This window comes from Lynx canadensis, chromosome X, assembly GCF_007474595.2.
Source record: "Lynx canadensis isolate LIC74 chromosome X, mLynCan4.pri.v2, whole genome shotgun sequence".
In the NCBI taxonomy this organism is placed as follows: domain Eukaryota; kingdom Metazoa; phylum Chordata; class Mammalia; order Carnivora; family Felidae; genus Lynx; species Lynx canadensis.
The window spans coordinates 121,098,260-121,117,336 of NC_044321.2; the positions used below are offsets into that span (position 1 = coordinate 121,098,260).

The 19,077-nt window shown below is 60.1% G+C and overlaps 2 protein-coding genes across 4 annotated transcripts in view; both read right to left on the reverse strand.

Moving 5' to 3' along the window:
- Positions 1-7,673, reverse strand: FAM3A (FAM3 metabolism regulating signaling molecule A). Its single transcript, XM_030306292.1, has 10 exons — positions 7,545-7,673; positions 7,166-7,362; positions 5,641-5,754; positions 5,076-5,099; positions 2,771-2,894; positions 2,622-2,680; positions 2,105-2,155; positions 1,697-1,781; positions 1,494-1,620; positions 1-678 (listed from the first exon to the last, which is right to left on the reverse strand). Exons 2-10 carry the CDS (start codon positions 7,176-7,178, stop codon positions 583-585), a joined length of 693 nt encoding a protein of 230 aa, XP_030162152.1. The 5' UTR covers positions 7,179-7,362; positions 7,545-7,673; the 3' UTR covers positions 1-582.
- The window catches only part of G6PD (glucose-6-phosphate dehydrogenase), a 24,953-nt gene continuing 7,274 nt past the window's right edge, over positions 1,399-19,077 (reverse strand). For 2 of the 3 annotated variants that reach the window (XM_030306285.1, XM_030306286.1), the window contains exons 3-13: positions 17,900-17,937; positions 17,710-17,818; positions 16,814-17,031; positions 15,688-15,846; positions 15,403-15,528; positions 14,994-15,087; positions 14,442-14,628; positions 13,917-14,152; positions 13,747-13,823; positions 13,569-13,661; positions 12,713-13,468 (exon numbers count right to left, since the gene is read on the reverse strand). In XM_030306285.1, coding sequence (XP_030162145.1) covers positions 13,378-13,468; positions 13,569-13,661; positions 13,747-13,823; positions 13,917-14,152; positions 14,442-14,628; positions 14,994-15,087; positions 15,403-15,528; positions 15,688-15,846; positions 16,814-17,031; positions 17,710-17,818; positions 17,900-17,937 — 1,428 coding nt within the window. In that variant the 3' untranslated portion in view covers positions 12,713-13,377. Of the gene's footprint in view, positions 1,411-12,712; positions 13,469-13,568; positions 13,662-13,746; positions 13,824-13,916; positions 14,153-14,441; positions 14,629-14,993; positions 15,088-15,402; positions 15,529-15,687; positions 15,847-16,813; positions 17,032-17,709; positions 17,819-17,899; positions 17,938-19,077 lie in introns of those variants that run through there. The other variant, XR_003966797.1, reaches the window with a different exon arrangement.

The window sequence follows — 19,077 nt, forward strand, 5'->3', positions numbered from 1 at the left end:
TCCCCACTTAATGCACTTTATTCCACTGGGGCCACTAATTTATTGAGAGGTCATCTGGAAGGTGGGCCCCCGACAAAGCATGGGAGCCGCCATCTGCCGCGACAGGGCCGGTGATCAGGCGACTTTGGTGCCCCGGCTGGCTCGGCTCCGACGAGGCCCCTTCCCGAAGAGCGCGACGCAGGAGGCAGCCGGGTGTGGCTCATCTGAAGGAATCACCCTGGAAACAGGATCAGCCCCAAGAGCAGCGAGCGGCTCTGGGATGGAGAGGTTCTGGAAGATGCCCCGACCCACTGCGGAGCTGCTACCAGACTTGGCGCAGCAAGGGGCGAGCACCCGGGGCCCTTGTGACCACGGGTGCTTGGGAATCAGGCGGGGCTGACCCGGGGAAGCAGCTTTACAAAGAGACCCCCGCCACCGGTCACACCTGGTCCCGTCACCGCTTCGGAGCCCCGAGGTGTTGGGGCAAGACAGCACTCCCGGCTGGGCGTGGGGTCAGGCCTCAGCCTCACGCCGGCGCCGCCACCGCCTTCTCCTGGCCAGGCACACGCAGCCCCCCTCAGCCCGGTCCCTGTGCTCGGCCGGCTAGCTAGCCGTCGTCCTCCTGGGGATGCAGCCTTCCATCTCCAGGGCCTCGGGCCAGCCTTCGTACTTATTGGTGTGCTTACTGTTCTTCACGTGCTGTGGGGTTTGGGGAGCAGGGGGTCAAGGCCTCAGCCCTAAGGCACAAGGGACAGACAGGGCTTGCAGTCCCCGTGTGCTGCTGTCAACCGACTGTGCACTCTCGGGGCACAACCCCCTCTGTCCCAATACACCTCGATTTTCCCATCTACCGAATGGGTGGAGTAGAAGAAGCCAGCTTCTCTGCACGTACGTGTGTGTGGCACACGTGAATATTCCCGCTCTCACCTGGCCCACAGGGGCTGCTGGAAATTTCAGGAAGAAAAAGGCCAGAGGGAGCATTTGTGCTCGGAGTGCTGAATTGCTCTTTTGAGGCACCCAGAGCCTTCCAGAAAGCACTGGAGCAGCCTATTTGCCTTGTCCTGCTGTGGGGGACAGGGCGGGGAGCCCCGTGGTTTCACCAAAGAGGAGGATGGCACCTGAGGCCTCCCAGCCCCGCACGTGGGGCTTGACATGTGTGGGTCTGGGGGGTCAGTCAGAGGACAGCAGGGGCTGGGGGGAGAAAGCCAGTGCAGTGTGAATCGGGGATCGGGGTTGCAGAAGCACGGGACAGGACTGAGCATCTTGAAGATGTTTGCAAGAAAGGTCTCTTAGTTGTGAGCCTTGCCATTACGAAAGCTTTGCATTTAAGGACCCTGTAGGGTGAAATCCATATGGGACAGGGAAGGTCAACGTTATACTGCCCCTCCCTGTGCACCCGGTGAGGGGTCTGGGGTACCTTGGCTAGGGGTGCTGGGGCAGAATCCAGGGAAGCCTGCGGGGTGAACGGAAGGGGCAGGCACACTATTCTGCGGTGCGAGGCTCTCCACCCGTACCTGCTCAAAGGGGCTCTTGTTCTGCACGCCCTTGGCCCCCACAAACACCCAGCTGTCCCGGAAGGCCAGGTCCTTCACATTCTTGCTGCCCAGATCACTGAAAAGCTTCCTGGTCTCCTCGTTCATCCTGCCGCACAGAAGGAAGACATATAAGCAGTCGCTGTGGAAGGGCGAGGCTGAGGCCGGCCTCGGCAATCACTTACTTGGTGGCTGGGTCGTCGTACGATGCCACAAACACCAGGGTACCTTCATGCAGTGGCCGAATAAACTTCAGCAGATCGTTGACATCTGGGGTGTCAGGTCACATGAAACACAAAGCATCGGGCACCACTGAGTAACCCTCCCTCACCAACCCTTGGTCTCCAAACAAGGAAACTAAAGCAGGGATCAGGCCAGGGACACACCCACCAAGGTCCCCAAGTGAAAGGGACAAACTGGTACAAGAAGCCAGGGCCATGCCCATGACCGTACACCTGTTCCTCTCCCTGCCCTTTCCAAACCCAAGGAAGCGCTCAAGAAGCCACGGCGAATAGACAGAGAACGGTGCTTCAGGGGAGAGACGCCCAGTCATTCTGCCGCACGACGAGCAGGAGGCCATGACCGCCACTCACCTCCTGCCCACATGTCAAAGGCCCGGGCTTCGATGAGCTCACCGCTGACCCCTGGGTTGACAGGGAGGGAAGAGTCCTGCTGGGCGAGCCACCAGGGCAAGGCCACCATACCATCCCGGCCACCCTAGATCGGGCTAAGGACACGGCAGCGGCCACTGGGCGCAGCCCTTCTGGAAGCTTTGCAAACATCCTGCCCATTCATGCCCACCATGCCCCTTGTTCAGAAAGCTGCGGCCCATCCAGGGGCTCCCTAGGAAGCACCGTCCAACTTCCTGGAAACTTCTGGTTCTTTACTGCTTTTGTTTATTGGGTCACTTCTTCTGTGGAAACTTCAGTGTGCACGGACCCTCTTCCGGGCCTCTCTGTGGATTTCCAGAAGTGGGGCGGAGGGAGGAGAGGGCCAAGGCGAACACCCAGATGCCTCCTCATGGGGAGGGTGTGGGGAAGGAGGGTGGCACATCATGGCATGGATCTGCTTCTCTGGTCTGAACTCTGACCCCACATCACAGGGACTCACCGTTCACCAGGGCGATGTTCAGTCCACGGCCCACGTTGTCCTTGACACTGCTCATGAGCCTGGCGGGGGGAGGAGGGGAGCAGAGTCCTCAAATGTCCCTCACAGATCTAGCTTTCAGGCTCCCACCCCCCTCACCGCAAGGAGCTCACATCTTATCTTCGAGGCAGATCTTTGGTCCGATGACATTGGCGGCCCCGCTGACCATGCGGAAGGCCAGGTGCTCCTCGGGACATGGCTGGGGCAGGCCGCATTTGTACTTCCTGGCTCGTGGCTCTGGGCAGGTACAGCAGGGGTGACCCACGGGCCTGGCCCTGGGGTCACCTGAGATCTGAGAGGGGGAGGTCAGGACCAGCCCACAGGTAGGAATGAGTGGCCACAGAGCAGGGGACCAATGGGGTGGGGGTGGGGGGACATGGCTTAGGCCAAGGCCAGGGACACTTCCACGGACACTCTGCATCCTGCTGGCGCCGGCCTCAGCGCAAGGTGACAGGGACCTCGGGGAGGCTTTTCTGCCACTGGTGGGAGAAAAGAGATAGGAGGGCTGGCCTTCGCTTGGCCCCGCCATGGAGAGAGCACAGGTGGGGAAGGAAGGGGCAGCTGGGAGGGCGACTGCAGGAAAGTGGTGACAAAAAAAAAGAGCGCCTGAACCCCACGGCAGAGGTGGGAGGACGGGAGGAGGGCGGCTGGCCTCTGTTACAGGTTCAACTGTGCCCCACAAATGACACGTTCAAGTCCTACCTCCCAGCACCTTCGAATACCAGCCGATTTGAAAATAGGCTCATTGAAGATGTAATTTGTTAAAATGAGGTCATCCTGGAGTAGGGTGGCCCTAAATTCAATGACAAGTGTCCTTTTAAGGGACAGACAAGACAGAGACGGAAAAGGAGGCCCCGTGCAGACGGAGGCAGAGCCCGGAGGGACGTGCCCACAGCTCAAGGTGCACCTGCGGCCCCCACAGGCTGGAAGAGGCAGGAGGGAGCCTCCCCTGGAGCCTGCAGACTTCAGCCTTCCGGCTTCCTGAACTGGGGGAGAAGCCGCGTCTGAGGAGAAGAAACATCTCAGTGTACGTGGTGCGTGCTCCTTTGTTACAGCCAGGAAACATCTGACAGCAGGAGGTGGGCGCTGCTCCAACAAGTCCCCCAAAAGGTGGAAAGGGCTTTGGAACGGGGCAATGAAGGGAGGCTGTAGAATTTTGGGGTGCAGCTAGAAAAGGCCTCGATTGCCTTATGGGACTGTTGGTAGAAATATGGATGGAAGAGGGCAGAGCTGGTTTGAGAGCGGGGAGAACACATACATCATCATGACCACGTTGTCGTCGGCAACATGAAGGTTAAAGGCGCTCCTGTGGGGCACCCGGGTGGCTCAATCAGTGAAGTGTCTGAGTTTGGCTCAGGTCATGATCTCACGGCTCGTGAGTTCGAGCGCCACCGTGTTAGGCTCTGTGCTGACAGCTCAGAGCCTGGCGCCTGCTTTGTTTTCTGCGTCTCCCTCTCTCTCTGCTCCTCCCCCACTTGCGCTCTGCCCATCTCCCTGTGTGTGTCTCTATCTCCCTCTCAAAAAGAAACATTAACAAAAATTAAAAAGGCGCTTCTGGTGAGGTCTCCGATGGAAACCGGGAACATGGTATTGGATCCTGGAGGTAAGGTTCATAAAGTGGCAAAGAACTCATAAACATTGAACTGGGATACTCAGTTGAGGAGGTTTCCAAACACAGTATTGAGGGCTCGGCCCGGTTTCTCCTTGGTGCTCACAGCAAAACGTGCGAGAGCAGGCTCTGCGCTTGGATGAGCATTTACTACGGAGGCAGAGGGTGCGACTTGTGGACCCGTGCAAGCATGTCAGTAGAAGCCAGGAACAGAAACGGCCTTATCCACGAGAGATCTGGAGGGCCCTCTCATCTCCTCGCTTAGAGTCTCGTAAATCGCACAAGAGACCAACAATGTTTTTTGAGAATTTTATACCAGCAGAAAGAGTGCTGTTCTGGGCTGAAAGGGACAGAAAAGGGGCAGAAGGAAGAAGCATGGCTCTGAGGGCAGAGCGGTGGCTACCGAGGCCAGAGATGGGCCAGGCCCAGAGGGTAGGACCGCACCCTCCACTCCAGAGGGTGCCCCTCACCCCCGTTCAGTTACATCCAGAGCACAGAGCATTGGGCCCTAGAGGATTCTTCTCAGGCCTTGAATCCTAATGGCATTTGCCCTACTGGGACTGGTGACTGGTTTATCCCTTCCAGTTCCTCCCTCTTGCAGTGAGGACATCTATCCTATGCTTGTCTTACCAGTAACTGGATTTCTAGGTTCACAGCATGCAAGCAGCTCCAGTGGGCTGTGATGGCCAGTTTGGGGAGGGATGAAGGGAGAACAGAGAGCCTGCAGGCCTTAAGGCAGGTAGCAGTATCAGAGAAGTAGTATGAGGGCTGGGCACAGGAAAGGAGCAGGGAGGTCACGGGAGGCTTACCTGCAGTTGCTGAGTTCTCTGGGCCTGTGGATACAGAGAGTTGTATGGAGGTGTCAGGGTGGAGGCCTCCAGGGCCCTGTAGCAGAGCCTCCTGGCCTGACACCGTGAAGTCAAGGTAGAGGATTGATCAGGCTCAGGGGCCAGGGGCTAAGCCAGATTCAAGCCCCCTGCTCCGGGAAGAAAGTAAATTGCAACTGTAAATGGTACTTGGGTGAATCGTCACCAATGACAAGGCATAGAGTCCTGTCACCATCTCAGAGCCCAGCATATAGCCTGCAGGGAGCAGCCAGGGTGTCGTCCCCAGTGTTCAGCGGAAGCCTCCCTGCCCCTCTCTCAGACACTAGTGACCCCAACTGGGCACAGAATTCTAAATACATGGATTGGAGTTCCCAAATGAAACAACTGGGTGGTAGAGGGAAGAATGTGTTGGATGTCAGGAGGCCGACTGGGGTTAGCTAGAGGTGGCCCACCAGGGAGACAGAAAACCCAGGCCACACCCACCTCACCCAGAGCCAGGGTGGCCACCCTGGCGACCTCCACAGACAATCAAGAGTCCCACACTCACTGGAGAAGAGTTGCTGGATACGAGGAAAGCCACTGCCAGGCCCACCTAGGAGAATGCTGACCACGATCCAGGTGAGGCCCACGGTGACAATCAGGGCCACAATGCGGAGGGGGCCTGGAGGCAGGACAGACACAGGAAGGCCACCTCAGTTGCCAGTGAGCTCCCGAATGACCCTAGGGCCTCTCAGGACTGGAATTCCATGCCCCCTTGGGAAGAAGAAGGTGGGGACCTGTTGCCACCCGGCAGGCCTGGGACAGGAACTTGAGATCGTGGCAGGTAGATGGAGGAAACAGAGCCCCAGGCTGGGAGCTGGGTTCTCTGTGGAGCCCTGTAACTTTTGGCCTCTGAGGTTACCAGTGTATTCCTGTGCCATCCATCGTGTCCTGTTTCTCCTGTTATGATGGAGGAGGGGGTCCCTACTCAATTTGAAGACCTGTTCCTTCACCTGCCGGGAGCTGGACCCTGAGGTCTCCTACTTGCGCAGATTTCTTGTCATAGTCCCCATTCGCTCTATCTTGCTCTTTCTCCTGTACCTTCAACATCTCCCGTTGTAAGAAGTCACCGAAGCAAAGGGGCTCCTTCAGAATCACAGCCCCATCCTGTGATTCTCTCTCCCCTCCCTTCATCTTCCCCTCCCTTCATCTTCCCAGTTAGCATGGCCTCTCTCTCTCCTCCCTTCATCTTCCCAGTTAGCATGTCCAAAGGCATCTGCACTGCCTCTTTCTGCATGTCACCTTACACTGTGTCCCCACCTACTCCAGCCTGGCCTTGTCTACATCACCCCATCAAGGCAGCTTGTTGTCAAGGCCACCTATGACCTTCCTGGTGTTAGCTCCCTGAGTCGCCTGTGGGTCCCCATGCTGGAAATACTTGTCCACTGGCTTCTCAGACAGCACATTCTAACCCCATCTGGACGCTCGTCAGCCTCGTTGCTCAAATGATCTTCATCTATTTTCCACTGAAAAGCTCCATGTGCCCCTGTTTCCCTACATACAGTCTACTCTCCTATACGTGCCCTCATCAAGTCCCGGCCCTGAATTAACCGCCTCCTTTCTTGCTGCAGCCCTGACTGATCTTGAGGCCGTAACTTCCCATCCAGTCCGTCACCGGCCAGTTGTCACGAGGATAGATTTACAACGCTGCAACCCTAGGAGGTCTGAAGTGGCAATTCTTGAGTTCCTCTGAAACCACGCCTCCCCGGTAGCACACCCCGCCCCCTCGAGCTAGCCGCCATGCTCCGCGAAGCCTCTCGCACAACTCATTTTCTCAGACAGCGGCCACAGCGGCCGGTTATCCGAGTTGGGACAAATCGACTATCTTAATCCTCCTTTCACAGTTCTTGAAGTTCTGGGAGGTGAAAGGATTTGCTCAAGGTCATAGAATGACACTTTGTGCAGGGTTCTCCGTTTCCAAAACCACACTCAGTGGTCCATCAGGGCACCTCCAGACACCGATCTCTGGACACCTGGGTCGCCAGGGCGATCCCCTTTCCAACTCCTTTGCAATCACTCTGGACGCCACCCACCTGCCAACCTCATGTCCACTTCTCCCGCGGGGTTGGGGTCGTCGGCAGGTGCAGTGTTTGGGGACCCTGCACTCTGGGGGCAACAAAACACAAGCGTGAGCCTGTGCTTGGTCCTCGCTGCTGGGTGGACGCGACCGGTGCACCGGCTTGTTCGTCCAACCACCTGGCCAGGCTCCTCGGGCACGCGCAGAAAGGCCCTGTCGGGACAAGAAGGTCCTCAGGAACCCGTCGGCTCACGGCCGTGCCCACGGGAGCCCCTGGACCCGGGAAGTAAAGCTGGTTCGCCCGGACGGAGGCCTCCTCCCATGGGAGGCCCCGTGCTCAGGTCGCCCTTCCCAGGCTGGGGACGGACGACGCCGGTTAGCTGGTGGAGACTTGCCTGGCCCGTGGGGCGATGCAAGCTGGGTTGTGGGCAGCCTTGTCAGGCCGGTCGCCCGGCTCCGCTCGCGAGGGGAGACGAGGGAGATGCGCAGCTCGGTCCGACAGGCCCGGCAATGGCGGCCCGGGGGCGGGGCCACAGCCCGCCGGTACCGCCCCCGCCGCGGGGCTGGCAGAGGAGAGGAGGCGGTGGAGTCCCCGCCCCCGGGCTCAACGCATCCCCGCCCACAGGCCCGCCTCTACCACCCGCTCTGGCCGCCGGGTGGGAGGGGCCCGCCCCGGCCCGGCCTCGGAAGGCGCTCCGGCGGGGTCCCCAGGCCTCCAAATGGGAGGAGCCGTGTGGTCGCGCTCCTGATCCACGCGTGCTTCGCGGTACAAACCTGCCCCCAGACTCCTCTAAGGCGGTACGAGCCGGCCTTCCTAGGCTTCGAGGGCTGGGGTTGCACTCCTGCCCTGCAGTCGGATTTCTGAAGCCTCGAATGAAGCGGATGTATCTGGGGTCTTAATTAGAAATTCTTTCAAAATTGGTATGTGTCTCTTTTAGAAACCAGGAGGTATAGAACAGTCCACCGGGGAAAATACCGGAAGGTGACGAGCCAGAGGCCACCAAGCTCAGCCTTGCGATGCCTTTCCTCACAGTCGGCTTTCTAGATGGAAGCACGTTCACGTGGTCTCTCACCTGGCTCGGATACTGGAAAACTCGGGTCCGCTCCCCTCAGCGCCTTCAGGAAGGCGTCTTTGCCACCGCCCAGTGCACCCCAATCACCTCCTGCACCGGGAGAGCTGGACCCGCTGTCAGGGGGACCCATCTTTCTTTCTGGACGACAGCACCTGGGTGGCATGAGAGTGCGGTGGGGGGGGGGGCACCTGTGCCCCCTGACCCAATGACCCCACGACAAAGCCTTCATGAGGAAAGAATCCAAAATACAGACAAAGCCTGTAGAGCTAGGCAGTGACAGCTCTGGTTACAACCCAGTACCGTCTACACTGGTGTACGCAACACACAAGATCAAAGTAATCGGTTTTAGGCCCTGGCTGCTGCAGGCACGGGTTTGTTTGTTTGTTTTTTTTTTCCCACGGAATTTGGTATCAGACATAATGCTGACCATCTGTCAAACACCAGTGCTCTCCTCAGTGCTCTTTCCTGCAATGCTTGTAGCCGTGGTGCCCAGGACGGAGCTCCTGGGCTGCCAACCGGACGAGGGGCATCTGCCAGACTGGTAGTTCAGAGAGGCCACTGTTTACATCTTGCTCAGAGCACGCATTTTGGAACGCTTGCTTTAATGAGTCCCCCTGAGGGTCCTGAGGCACACCCACCATCCCCACAGGCACCACATAAGTCATGGGCCAGAAGCCTGGCATTCAGTTTCAGGTCTTCGGGGCCTTGTGGGACAGCCTTGCACAACTCCCTTGTTTTCTTGGGGACTGTTTTTCAACCCAGACATACGGAGGATTAGGCCCTCATGTTGCCGCCCCAGCACAGGCAGCCAGCGTGAAGGAGAGAAAATGACTCCGGTGGGCCCTCTTACCTGTGCCCCAGCACAGTTCCCACAGCTGAGGCGCCAGTTGACTGTTGTTCCCTGGGTCCCCTTGCCTCTGCCTCAGCGTAGGCAATCTGGAGTGGATGTGCCGGCTGATATCCTCAACTGATCTCTCCTCTGTTTCTCGCAGCGTAGAAACTGGCCATGGAGCTGTCAGTCAGCGGCCCGCCTCCCAACCTGCGGGTTTCTACCCCACAGTAGACCCCCTCACCCGGGCCTTGTGGCCTCTAGATTGGGCAACCGGATCTCAGGTGGCAGTCGAATGCCCTCACCTCTGCCACAGTGCGGGACTCCAGAGCTGAAGGGACAATTGGCTTCCCCCCGCCCAGTCCTTCAGACCTCTGTGTTTAATAACCCACAGCTAAAGTGACACCTGAATGACCTCAACGGTCCCTCATTCTCCTTTCCAGCACAGGATACAGACATGGGCTTTCGTTCGAATGCTGTTGTCACCTGGGGCCACAGCACTGAGGCGGCACTGGCGTGCCTTCCGGCGGGGTTCGCGTCCCCTGCCTGTGTAGCTCTCATTTCGGACGTGCTACTTGTGGATCGTGTCGGGTTCTCACGTTCTGCCTCAGGGTAGGGACCCAGACCTGAGGTAACCGCTCAGTGCCCACACCTGCCCCTCACCCGAGCATAGGCACGAAGAGCTGAAAGGGGGCTCTCCACACCTGACCTCCAAGCCTTGCCCTAGAGTACGATCAACGTAAATGGTAGTTGAATGTTGGAACTCGGACCCAGGACTTAGGGCCCCAGAGCTCAGGACTGTTGGTCGGCCTCACACAGGTGCTCCCATCCTGTCCCAGTGTAGACATTCAGCGCCAGTTGAAAGCACTTATACCCCAGCACCAATGTTGCTACCCAGAGTGAAAGTGACAGCTTAATGTCCTTACCCGGGATCTCATGCCTCGTCCCCACTGCAGGCTCCTAGGGCTGAGAGGACAGTCGACTGTCCTCATCAGGGCCCTCACCGCTTTGTTCCACAGAGGCACCCAGAGGTCAGGTGACAGGTGAATGTCACCAGCAGGGCCCTTATGTCTGCCCCAGTGTAGCACCTACATCTGAAATGTCAGCTGACTGTCGTCACCTGGGCCCACGTGCCTGTCGCAGGAGAGACACTCAGAACACGAGGAGATTGGGACGCCCCAACACTCCTCCCTCCGTGCTCACACATGGTCATCCTGTGCTGTTGGCCCTGGAGCTGTGTCCCTCTTCTACTTTGGCCTCCTGCTGCTGCCCCTGTGTGGATCCCCCCAGGAGCACCCTCCCTGATCATGCCATGCCAGCACGGTCCCCAGGGGACCTGGGGACCCAGGAGGACTGTCGACAGAATCCAGCTCTGCTGGGTTCCTCAGTCTATGAATGCCTGTGTGGCACTGCAAAGGACTCTGAACTTGAAGATCCCTGAGGGGTCAGGAAGGACTCCCGCACCCTCAGTTATTTGACTCCTCCCCATCACCAAGGGCTTGAAATTATCCTCATATCCGTATTTTGAGGATTTGAGGTTTGCAGGATGGGCCAGGGTAGCAGCAGCAGACTTAGATGTCTCTTCCCCTGGAGGAGGCAGGGCAGCACCCCCTGGGGGGAAGCAGGGGGAAGGCACGGCAGAATCTTCAGGGAGGGACCCATTCTGCCCCATTCGGGGCCACCATCCCGGGGCCCGGCCCTCTCCTGTCATTTCAGCTCATCCTCCCATCACTGTGGCTGCACCACAGCCAAGGACAAAGACTCTCTGTAGCCACGTGGGAGCCAAAGTGTTACAGGAGAGCCTGGGAGTTCCCAGGCTGGCCCCCACTGACTCCTGGGGAAGCCTTTGCCACTGCCCCCTCTCCAGGAGGCCACAGGCACTAGAAATAAGGGTGAACGCCACTGCCCTCTGGCTGAAGCCTGGCCTACAACCCCGTCCACATGGAGTCTTCAGCTTCTCTGCACGGACCTGGGGCAGGACAGGTTTTGAGGTCCAGTTCCCACCCAGCTGGCACTCAAGGCTCTGTGATCTGTCCGTACCCTATCCCTATTCCAGTGAACTCGGTGACCTCCCCCCTTCCTTAATCGGAGGTGTGCCACTTTCCCTGGCTTCAGGAGGGGGCGGGAGGGTGGAGACGGCACCCTAGGGTGCAGGTCATGTGTCCAGGGGTGACCTACTACCCTAGCATATGTGGGGGGAACAGATCAGCCCACCGTTGGGGTTTCATCTCTGTACTGCTGTTGCAGAGTCGCGGGTGGGAGCCTTGGTTTGTCCCCCCGCAGTCAGCAATCTGCCTGCCACACTGCACTCCACTGGCCTCTCCCTACCCAGGCTCCCAGCTACTACCATCCCAGCTCCGGGCGAGGGGGCTATGCGGGAGCTAAGGCTGGCTGCTTCTTCTCGGTGGCAGGCAGGAATGGGCCTAGACGGTTGGAGCGAAAAGCTCTGGGCAACCGATTGCCTCCCAAGTGGGGCACGAGTTAAGCTGGAGGGAGGGGTCACAGCTGAATGCCCTCAACAGCCCGAGGGCCTTCTCCCTCCCGGAACAGGGAGCAGGCCAGCCGCAAGGCCCCGGGATACGTGTTCACCTCCCTGGGAGTGGAACCTTCCTCCCCTGGTGTCTTTCTGGGCCCCTTGTTCCCTCCGCAAAATGTACCAGCACCTGATCGTGGTGTCCTTCTGTTTCTGGTTGGTTGCATCTAGTGGAACCCAGGCCACGAGTGCAGGGACTGCAGTGTTGCTTCCTGCCGTGTCCCTGTGGCTCAGCCGAGCGGAGCTGGGGGAGGTGGCGGAAACGACTGGGGGCTGCTGCCTTTGTTGGGAGTGTACTGGGATGAACAGCGGTCCCCCTGATCTGTGTCCACCTGGATCCTTGGCACGTGGCCTTGTTTGGAAACAGAGCGCTTACAGAGATAACCAAGGGAAGCCAGGCTGACGCCGTGCTGGAGCCGAGCGCACCCTGAATGCATGCAACAAGACCGGTGTCCTCGGGAGGGAAAGCAGGAGCCGTACATGCACAGACACCAGGCGGCGTGTGGAGACACAGACAGACACAGGGGTAATGTGTGTACAAGCCACGGAAGGCCAAGGATGTTGGCCACCACCTGCACGCGGAAGAGGCAAGGTCGTCCCCTAGAGTCTTCGGAGGGAGCGCAGCCCTGCCAACACGTGGGTTTCAGACTTCTGGCGTCAGGACTGTGACAGGATAAAAGTCTTTTGTCTTATGCTCCCCCCACCCCATCGGGCGTGGTGCCTTGTTACAGGCGCCCTCCCCCAGCACCCCCTCTGCCTCTCGTGCCCAGATCCCGCTCGCCAGCATGCACCGGCGGCGTGTGTACACGGCCCCCAGCCGCTCTGCTAAGCGAGCCGGCCGGGGCGGGGACGTCGTCAGGGCGGATGCCCACGTGGGCAGCGAGTGCATGGAAGCGTTCGGTGCACAGATGGGACAGGGGGCTCAGGAGGCAGCTGGGACGCAGGGCTTGGCCACAGCTACACCCGGGGTCAGGGCTGACGGCCCAGGTCCCGAGCCCACACCGCGGAGGGAAGTGGGTGACAAAAACGGGGCGGCCCCGGGCCCTCCACCAAACGGGCCAGCATCAGGCGCAGGTGGCCTCCTCCATGGTTGCGAGTGGCAGGAAGGAAACAACCAGGGAGCAGACGGGTCTGTCTGTGGATTTAATGGCAGGGGGCTGAGACGGTGAGTGCCCCTTGCTGTTTCTGCTTTTCCAGTGGCGAGGGGGCCCCCCGTAGGTGCGTGGGCCGTGGAGTGCGGAGTTGGAGGGGCGGGGGGAGCCGGTGGGGCGGAGGGACATTCAGGGGGCCCATGACACAGGGGACGGCGGGGCGGCACGGAGGTCCCTCCCAGCAGGTGACCAGGAATGTCAAGCGGCACGGAGACGGAGACCTAGACCGGTGAGAAAGCGCTCGCCCCCCCGCCCCGCCCCTGTTCTGAGGAGCTCACTCAGAGCCGGCGGGAGTGTGGAGTGGCCTGCCCGCCGCCCCTCCCTGCCATCCCTCCCTCCTGTCTTGGTAGGAGCAGCCCCAGACCGGCAGAGAAGCCACGCCACTTCCTCCTGTTGGGGCTCACTCCCGCAGACAGAGGTGGCTCAGGAAAGGCTGGTGGCAGCTAGGGATGGTCATGGCGCGAGTCTTGAGTGCGTGGTGCTTGCGGAATGTAGCTAGGCCCAGGGTGGCAGGTGGCACAGAGCGGGCAGGGTGGCCAGGGGCCAGGAATGTGAGACTTATGGTCCTGAAGCCCTCCCGACGTGGGCTCGGGGTGGAACAGGACAGACAGGGCCACGGTGGGTGGGGCAGGGACCTGGGGCTCAGAGCTTGTGGGGGTTCACCCACTTGTAGGTGCCCTCGTACTGGAAGCCCACTCTCTTCATCAGCTCGTCTGCCTCCGCGGGGCCTCGGCTGAGAGAGCGACAGGCAGAGCGGAGATGTGAGGGAGCCCTTGGCCCCCGTGTCCCTTGCCCCCAGCCCATCCTCCCCCCTCCATGCCCCGGCGCCTCACCTGCCATAAACATACGGGATGGGCTGGGGCTTTTCGCGCTCGATCTCGTGCAGCAGCGGCGTGAAGATCCGCCAGGCCTCCCGGAGCTCGTCACTGAGGGGACATAGGGTGGCTCTGGCGTCGTTCCCGGGGTAGTGGGGGAGCGGGTTGCCCTGTGGGCCCCGGGGCCGCCCCTCACCTGCGCACGAAGTGCATCTGGTTCCCACAGAAGACGTCCAGGATAAGGCGCTCATAGGCGTCGGGGAGCTTCACGTTCTACAGGGAGGGGGTCGTACTCAGGCCGCCCATGCACGCGCACCCCCCGCCGGCCGCCCCCCGCTGCCCCCCCGCCCCAGGGCGCGTGGCTACCTTGTATCTGTTGCCGTAGGTCAGGTCCAGCTCGGACTCCTCAGGGTTGAAGAACATGCCAGGCTTCTTGGTCATCATCTTGGTGTACACGGCCTCGTTGGGCTGCACGCGGATCACGAGCTCGTTGCGCTTGCACTGCTGCTGGAAGATGTCTCCGGACACGTCGCGGAACTGCAGACGCACCTCGGCCTTGCGCTCGTTCAAGGCTTTGCCGCAGCGCAGGATGAAAGGCACCCCTGGTTGGGGCGGAGCCGACTTCAGGTCCCGCTGCCCCAGCGGCCCAGGCTGAGCGCGCGTGAGGGGGCGAGAGAGGGGGTGAGGCGGGGGCTGTGTGAACGAGCGTGACGTGGGGGTGAAGGCGAGTGCGCACGTGTGCGGCGAGGCGGCCTCTCCCGCCCAGCGCCCCTCGGGCCCGGCGCCCCACGTGTATTGGCTGCCGCGCCCAAGCGGGTCACACCCCGGGAACGAGGGCTCCCTGGGTAGACGCTGGCCCGCCCGCCCGCCAGGCCCGGAGATGCCACCTACCTTCCCACCTCTCGTTCTCCACGTAGAGGACGACGGCCGCAAAGGTGGCAGTAATGGAGCCGCGGGGCACCGTGGGGTCATCCAGGTACCCTTTGGTGGCCTCGCCCTCTCCGCTGGGGTTGCCCACGTACTGGCCCAGGACCACGTTCTCTGACTGCACCTCGGAGATGCACTTTAACACCTTGACCTGGAAGAGAGCCGGGGCGGGGGGGGGTGGGGAGCTCCTTGGGTACCGGGGTGGAGCAGCCACGCAGAGGACAGACGACAGCGGCCCGAGGCGGCCGTGTGACCGTGGGTGGGCTTCCCGCAGGGCTGCCCGGTCTGTGCGGACAGGGGCTGGTGCCCGGCCAGCTGCGCACACCCTGCCGAGGGGCGTGGCCGTGGCCTCCCACCCAAGGCCTCTCTGGGGCCACCTGGACCCGCTCTCCTCTTTTCTGAGGGAGAGGCTAAGCGCCGAACTGCCCACGGGTCCTATCGGTCCTGGGACGTGACATCCTGGGCTTCTTGCTCTTGGGCCGGCAGCAGGGACCAGGAGGGTGCGCCTGCACCCACCTTCTCGTCGCGGACATCGTCCGAGTCAGTGGAGGCGGGCTTCTCCATGGCCACTAGACACAGCATCTGCAGGAGGTGGTTCTGCATCACGTCCCTGCAGAGGGAAGAGTGCGCGCAACGCACGTCAGGGGCTTCCAGGCTGGGAGGAAGGGGGGAGGCGTGGGCTCACCCCAGCCCCTCCCCGTCGGCCGCGCCCAGGCACATGGCACCTCAGACATGGCTTGCTAGCAACAAGCTATGACATTTGCTCCGAGCCCATGGCTACCCCTGGACGTCACCTCAAGTCAAGGAAAGAAACAGTGAACCATCACTTCACGGTCACCACTGACCACTCACACACCCACCCACGAATGTGAACCTGGAGGGGGGAGGAGAAGCCCCCAGGACAGGGAGGGTGACAGGCTCTCACCGGATGATCCCAAATTCATCGAAGTAGCCTCCACGGCCCTCGGTGCCAAAGGGCTCCTTGAAAGTGAGGATGACACAGGCGACGTTGTCCCGGTTCCAGATGGGACCAAAGATCCTGTTGGCGAATCTGCAGGAGGCGCACGGTGGAGGGCGGCACCGCATCGCCAGGGCAACATCAGGCTGGGACGGCCCCGCCGCTCCCTATGCCCGGCCCCGCCCCGGCCGCCCCCCCTCCCCCCTCCCCCGCCTCCCCAGCTGCATGGCTTCTGCCCAGCCCTGGCCGGACCTCAGCACCATCAGGTTCTGCACCATCTCCTTGCCCAGGTAGTGGTCGATGCGGTAGATCTGGTCCTCACGGAATAAGGACGAGATGTGGTTGGATAGCCGGTCAGAGCTCTGCAGGTCCCTCCCGAAGGGCTTCTCCACAATGACACGGTTCCAGCCTCTGTGGGAACCCAGAGCCACATCACCCCATACCCGTCCTGGGGGAGCGGGGGCCAGAACCCTGTCACCCCCCAGGGTCCCTTCCTCAAGGAGAGGCAGAGCCTTCCCTCCCCTGTGCATTCTCAGATGACCAGTGAAGCTCTGCTAGGCAAGGCCTCCTGCCCCACCTCGGCACACAGCCCCCAGACCCGAGGACAGCCGTCGTCTGCGGCCCTCAATGCCACGCTCAAAATTTCCTCGGAAGCCTTCCGGCCCGACCCGCTGCTGACTAGCAAGAGTGCTCCGTCCAGCGGATCCCGCTCCCCTCCAGCCCCACACTGGATCTTCAGGAGTGGCCTGGGAGCTAGTTGGGGGATGGGGCGGGGAGCGGATGTCAGGGGCACAGCTGTCTCCATGGATTTTAAAATGAATAAAGGTCCCTTTCTTTGCTATTTCCCACGGACAGTTAACGTGGCATTTTGCATTCAAAACCAAGGCAAAGTGAAACAGACGACTGGCTTTGGGAAGGAGGCACTGCCAGGACTGGTGTTCTGTAGGAAGCAACATGCTTGTGGAGCTATGCTGCCACCTTGTGGCCACGAAGGTGACCTTAGAAAGCACTAAAAAAACCGAGAGAACAAGGAACCAGCAGCAGGAGTTTTGTGGAGCAACACTGCCACCTTGTGGTCCTGGCAGGCATAGCTGCCAAGGAAACTTGGATTTCTAGCAAGACGGACCACGAGTGGCACGAGGATCTTCAGGGTAAACAAGTGGGGTAGCATTTTCAGTAAATGCTATTACAAAGCACCCGTATTTATACCCTTTTGCCTTCTGGGGGGAGCTAATTCGTGCGCAGAACAAACAAGCGTCACCACCTTTTTCCGACTCCGGAGACTAGTTTGGCCCAGGGGCTCTGGACAACCGCCAGGGCAGGCCAGACCAGCACAGGGCACACCTGGCAGGCAGGGAGGGCAAAAGACAAGCCTTACGTCTGGCTCATGCAGGTCTCATGGATGTGCTTGGTGACCGCCTCATAGACCGTGGGCGGCAAGGCCAGGTAAAAGAGGCGGTTGGTCTGCGGCCCCTGGTGAAGGCCATTCACGTGGCTGTTGAGGCGCCTGTAGGATGCCACGTCGTCGTACTGGCCAGCCACATACGAGTTGCGGGCGAAGAACTCCTCCAGCTTGGCCTTCTCCTCCGGTGTGGCCTGAGAAAGACGGAGCCAGGGACGTTGCCCCTCGCCAGCCCTCCCTTTGTCCTCCCACGGCCGGGGCGGGCTCCCTCAGCGGTCAGTCATCCTAGCTCCACGCCGGGTACACCCCCATCCTGTCAGCTTTGCATGCCCACGGGGGGAGGCTGAGGCAGCATGAACACTGCAAGATTTGGGGCCCAGCGGTCACCCCTGGGGGCCTTGTGCCCTAAGACACAAGTTAGAGTCCAGGAAACTGTGACCTGGGAGAAACACACCGGAGAGAGATCTCTCTCCCAAGTCACCACACCAAACTGCGGTGTGCTGGGAAAGGCAGATCTGTAAGATTTCTGCGGTGAAGAGACTTTCTCGGCTCCTGGCCCCGGGGGGAGGGGGGCGCAGCCGGGGGGACCTGGTATATCTGGGTCAGAGGGGGACTGGGAGATGGGGCTCTCGGGCCGGCAGGGTTTTGTGCACCAGTGTGCCAGGGCAGTGTGTGTGCCTGGCGGGAGGCAAGGATGACAACTGCGAGGGCATGAGCGCCTCCAAGCCATCTTCCTAACAAGGCCTTGGCCTTGGCCACGGCAGGGGACAAAGGGTCCTGTCCCAGAGAGCAGGAGTACGTGGAAGAAAGGGCATCCTGTGATGGGATGGGAAGGGGGCATGTCCCTCACGGAGACCCCAGATGCCACTCACTTTGAAGAAGGGCTCGCTCTGCTTGCGGATGTCGGCCACTGTGAGACGGGAGCGGGCGTAGCCCACGATGAAGGTGTCTTCGGGCAGAAGACCGTCGCGGAACAGCCACCTGAGGGCACAGCACGGCTGTGGCCAGGGCGGGGAGGGTCGGGAGGGCCGGGGGCAGTGGGACGGTACGGGACATGCTTACCAGACGGTGGGGTAGATCTTCTTCTTGGCCAGGTCGCCCTGCGGCAGAGGGAACAGGCACGGTTAGGAGAAGCTGGGGGCAGTGCCTAGACGGTCTCGCCTTGGAGACCGGGGCACTCGCCCAGGGTCACCGCTCAGCTACACGTATACCTGTCTCGCCCCTGTAAGTAGCGAGAGGAGCTGGAACTAGAGCCTGCGCTAGCCCTTTACCCTGCCCCTGGGCCGACAGCACCCCTGTATCACAGTAGCCACCCTGCCCTGGGGCAAATGGACCTCATCCCAGGAGGAGCGTCCACCGACCTGCTTGCCCTGTGACCACACAAACCATGGTCTCCAGTCTCAGGTGCAAGTGCAGTAAAACCCAGGCCAAAGAGCCCACTTCCGGGGTGCCTGGGAGGCTCAGCCGGCTGAGTGTCCAACTCTTGATTTCGGCTCAGGTCGTGATCTCACGGTCTTGTGATCGAGCCCTGTGTCAAGCTCCATGCTGGGCGTGCTGCCTGCTTTTGTTTTTTTTTTTTTTAATTTTTTAATGTTTATTTATTTTTGACAGAAACAGAGAGATAGAGTATGAGCAGGGGAGGGGCAGAGAGAGAGGGAGACACAGAATGGGAAGCAGGCTCCAGGCTCCGAGCTGTCAGCACAGAGCCTGACGCGGGGCTCGAACTCACAGACTGCGAGATCATGACCTGAGCTGAAGTCGGATGCTCAACTGACTGAGCCACCCAGGCACCCAGCCTGCTTAAGATTCTCTTTCTCCCTCTCTGCCCCTCCCTTGCTCACTCACGTGTGCACGCCTGTTCTCTCTAAAACGAAAATAAAAAAAGTTTCAGAAAGCCCATTTTTTTAAAAGTTTATTTATTTATTTTGAGAGACAGAGAAAGCACGAGTCGAGGAGGAACAGAGAGAAGGAGAGAATCCCAAGCAGCCTCCGCACAGTCAGCATGGAGCCTGACGCGGGGCTCGATCCTACCAACCATGGAGATCATGACCTGAGCCGAAGTCAGACACTCAAAAGACTGAGCCCCTCGGGCACCCTTCAAATAGCCCACTTCTAAACAGCCCACAGGCTAAATGAGGAAAGCTGAAAACTCTAGAACCCAACGGCAACAGAAGTAGCATATATGAAAACCTAGGAGGCATGGCCTGAAATGCTGACATTAGCTTGGGACTAAAGAGCTA

Coding starts and splice junctions, on each gene's coding strand:
- FAM3A (XM_030306292.1), bottom strand. Junction 1,782..2,104: donor CTTTGACATGTGGGCAGGAG/GTGAGTGGCGGT, acceptor CTGACACCCCAG/ATGTCAACGATCTGCTGAAG. Junction 1,621..1,696: donor TACGACGACCCAGCCACCAA/GTAAGTGATTGC, acceptor TCTGTGCGGCAG/GATGAACGAGGAGACCAGGA.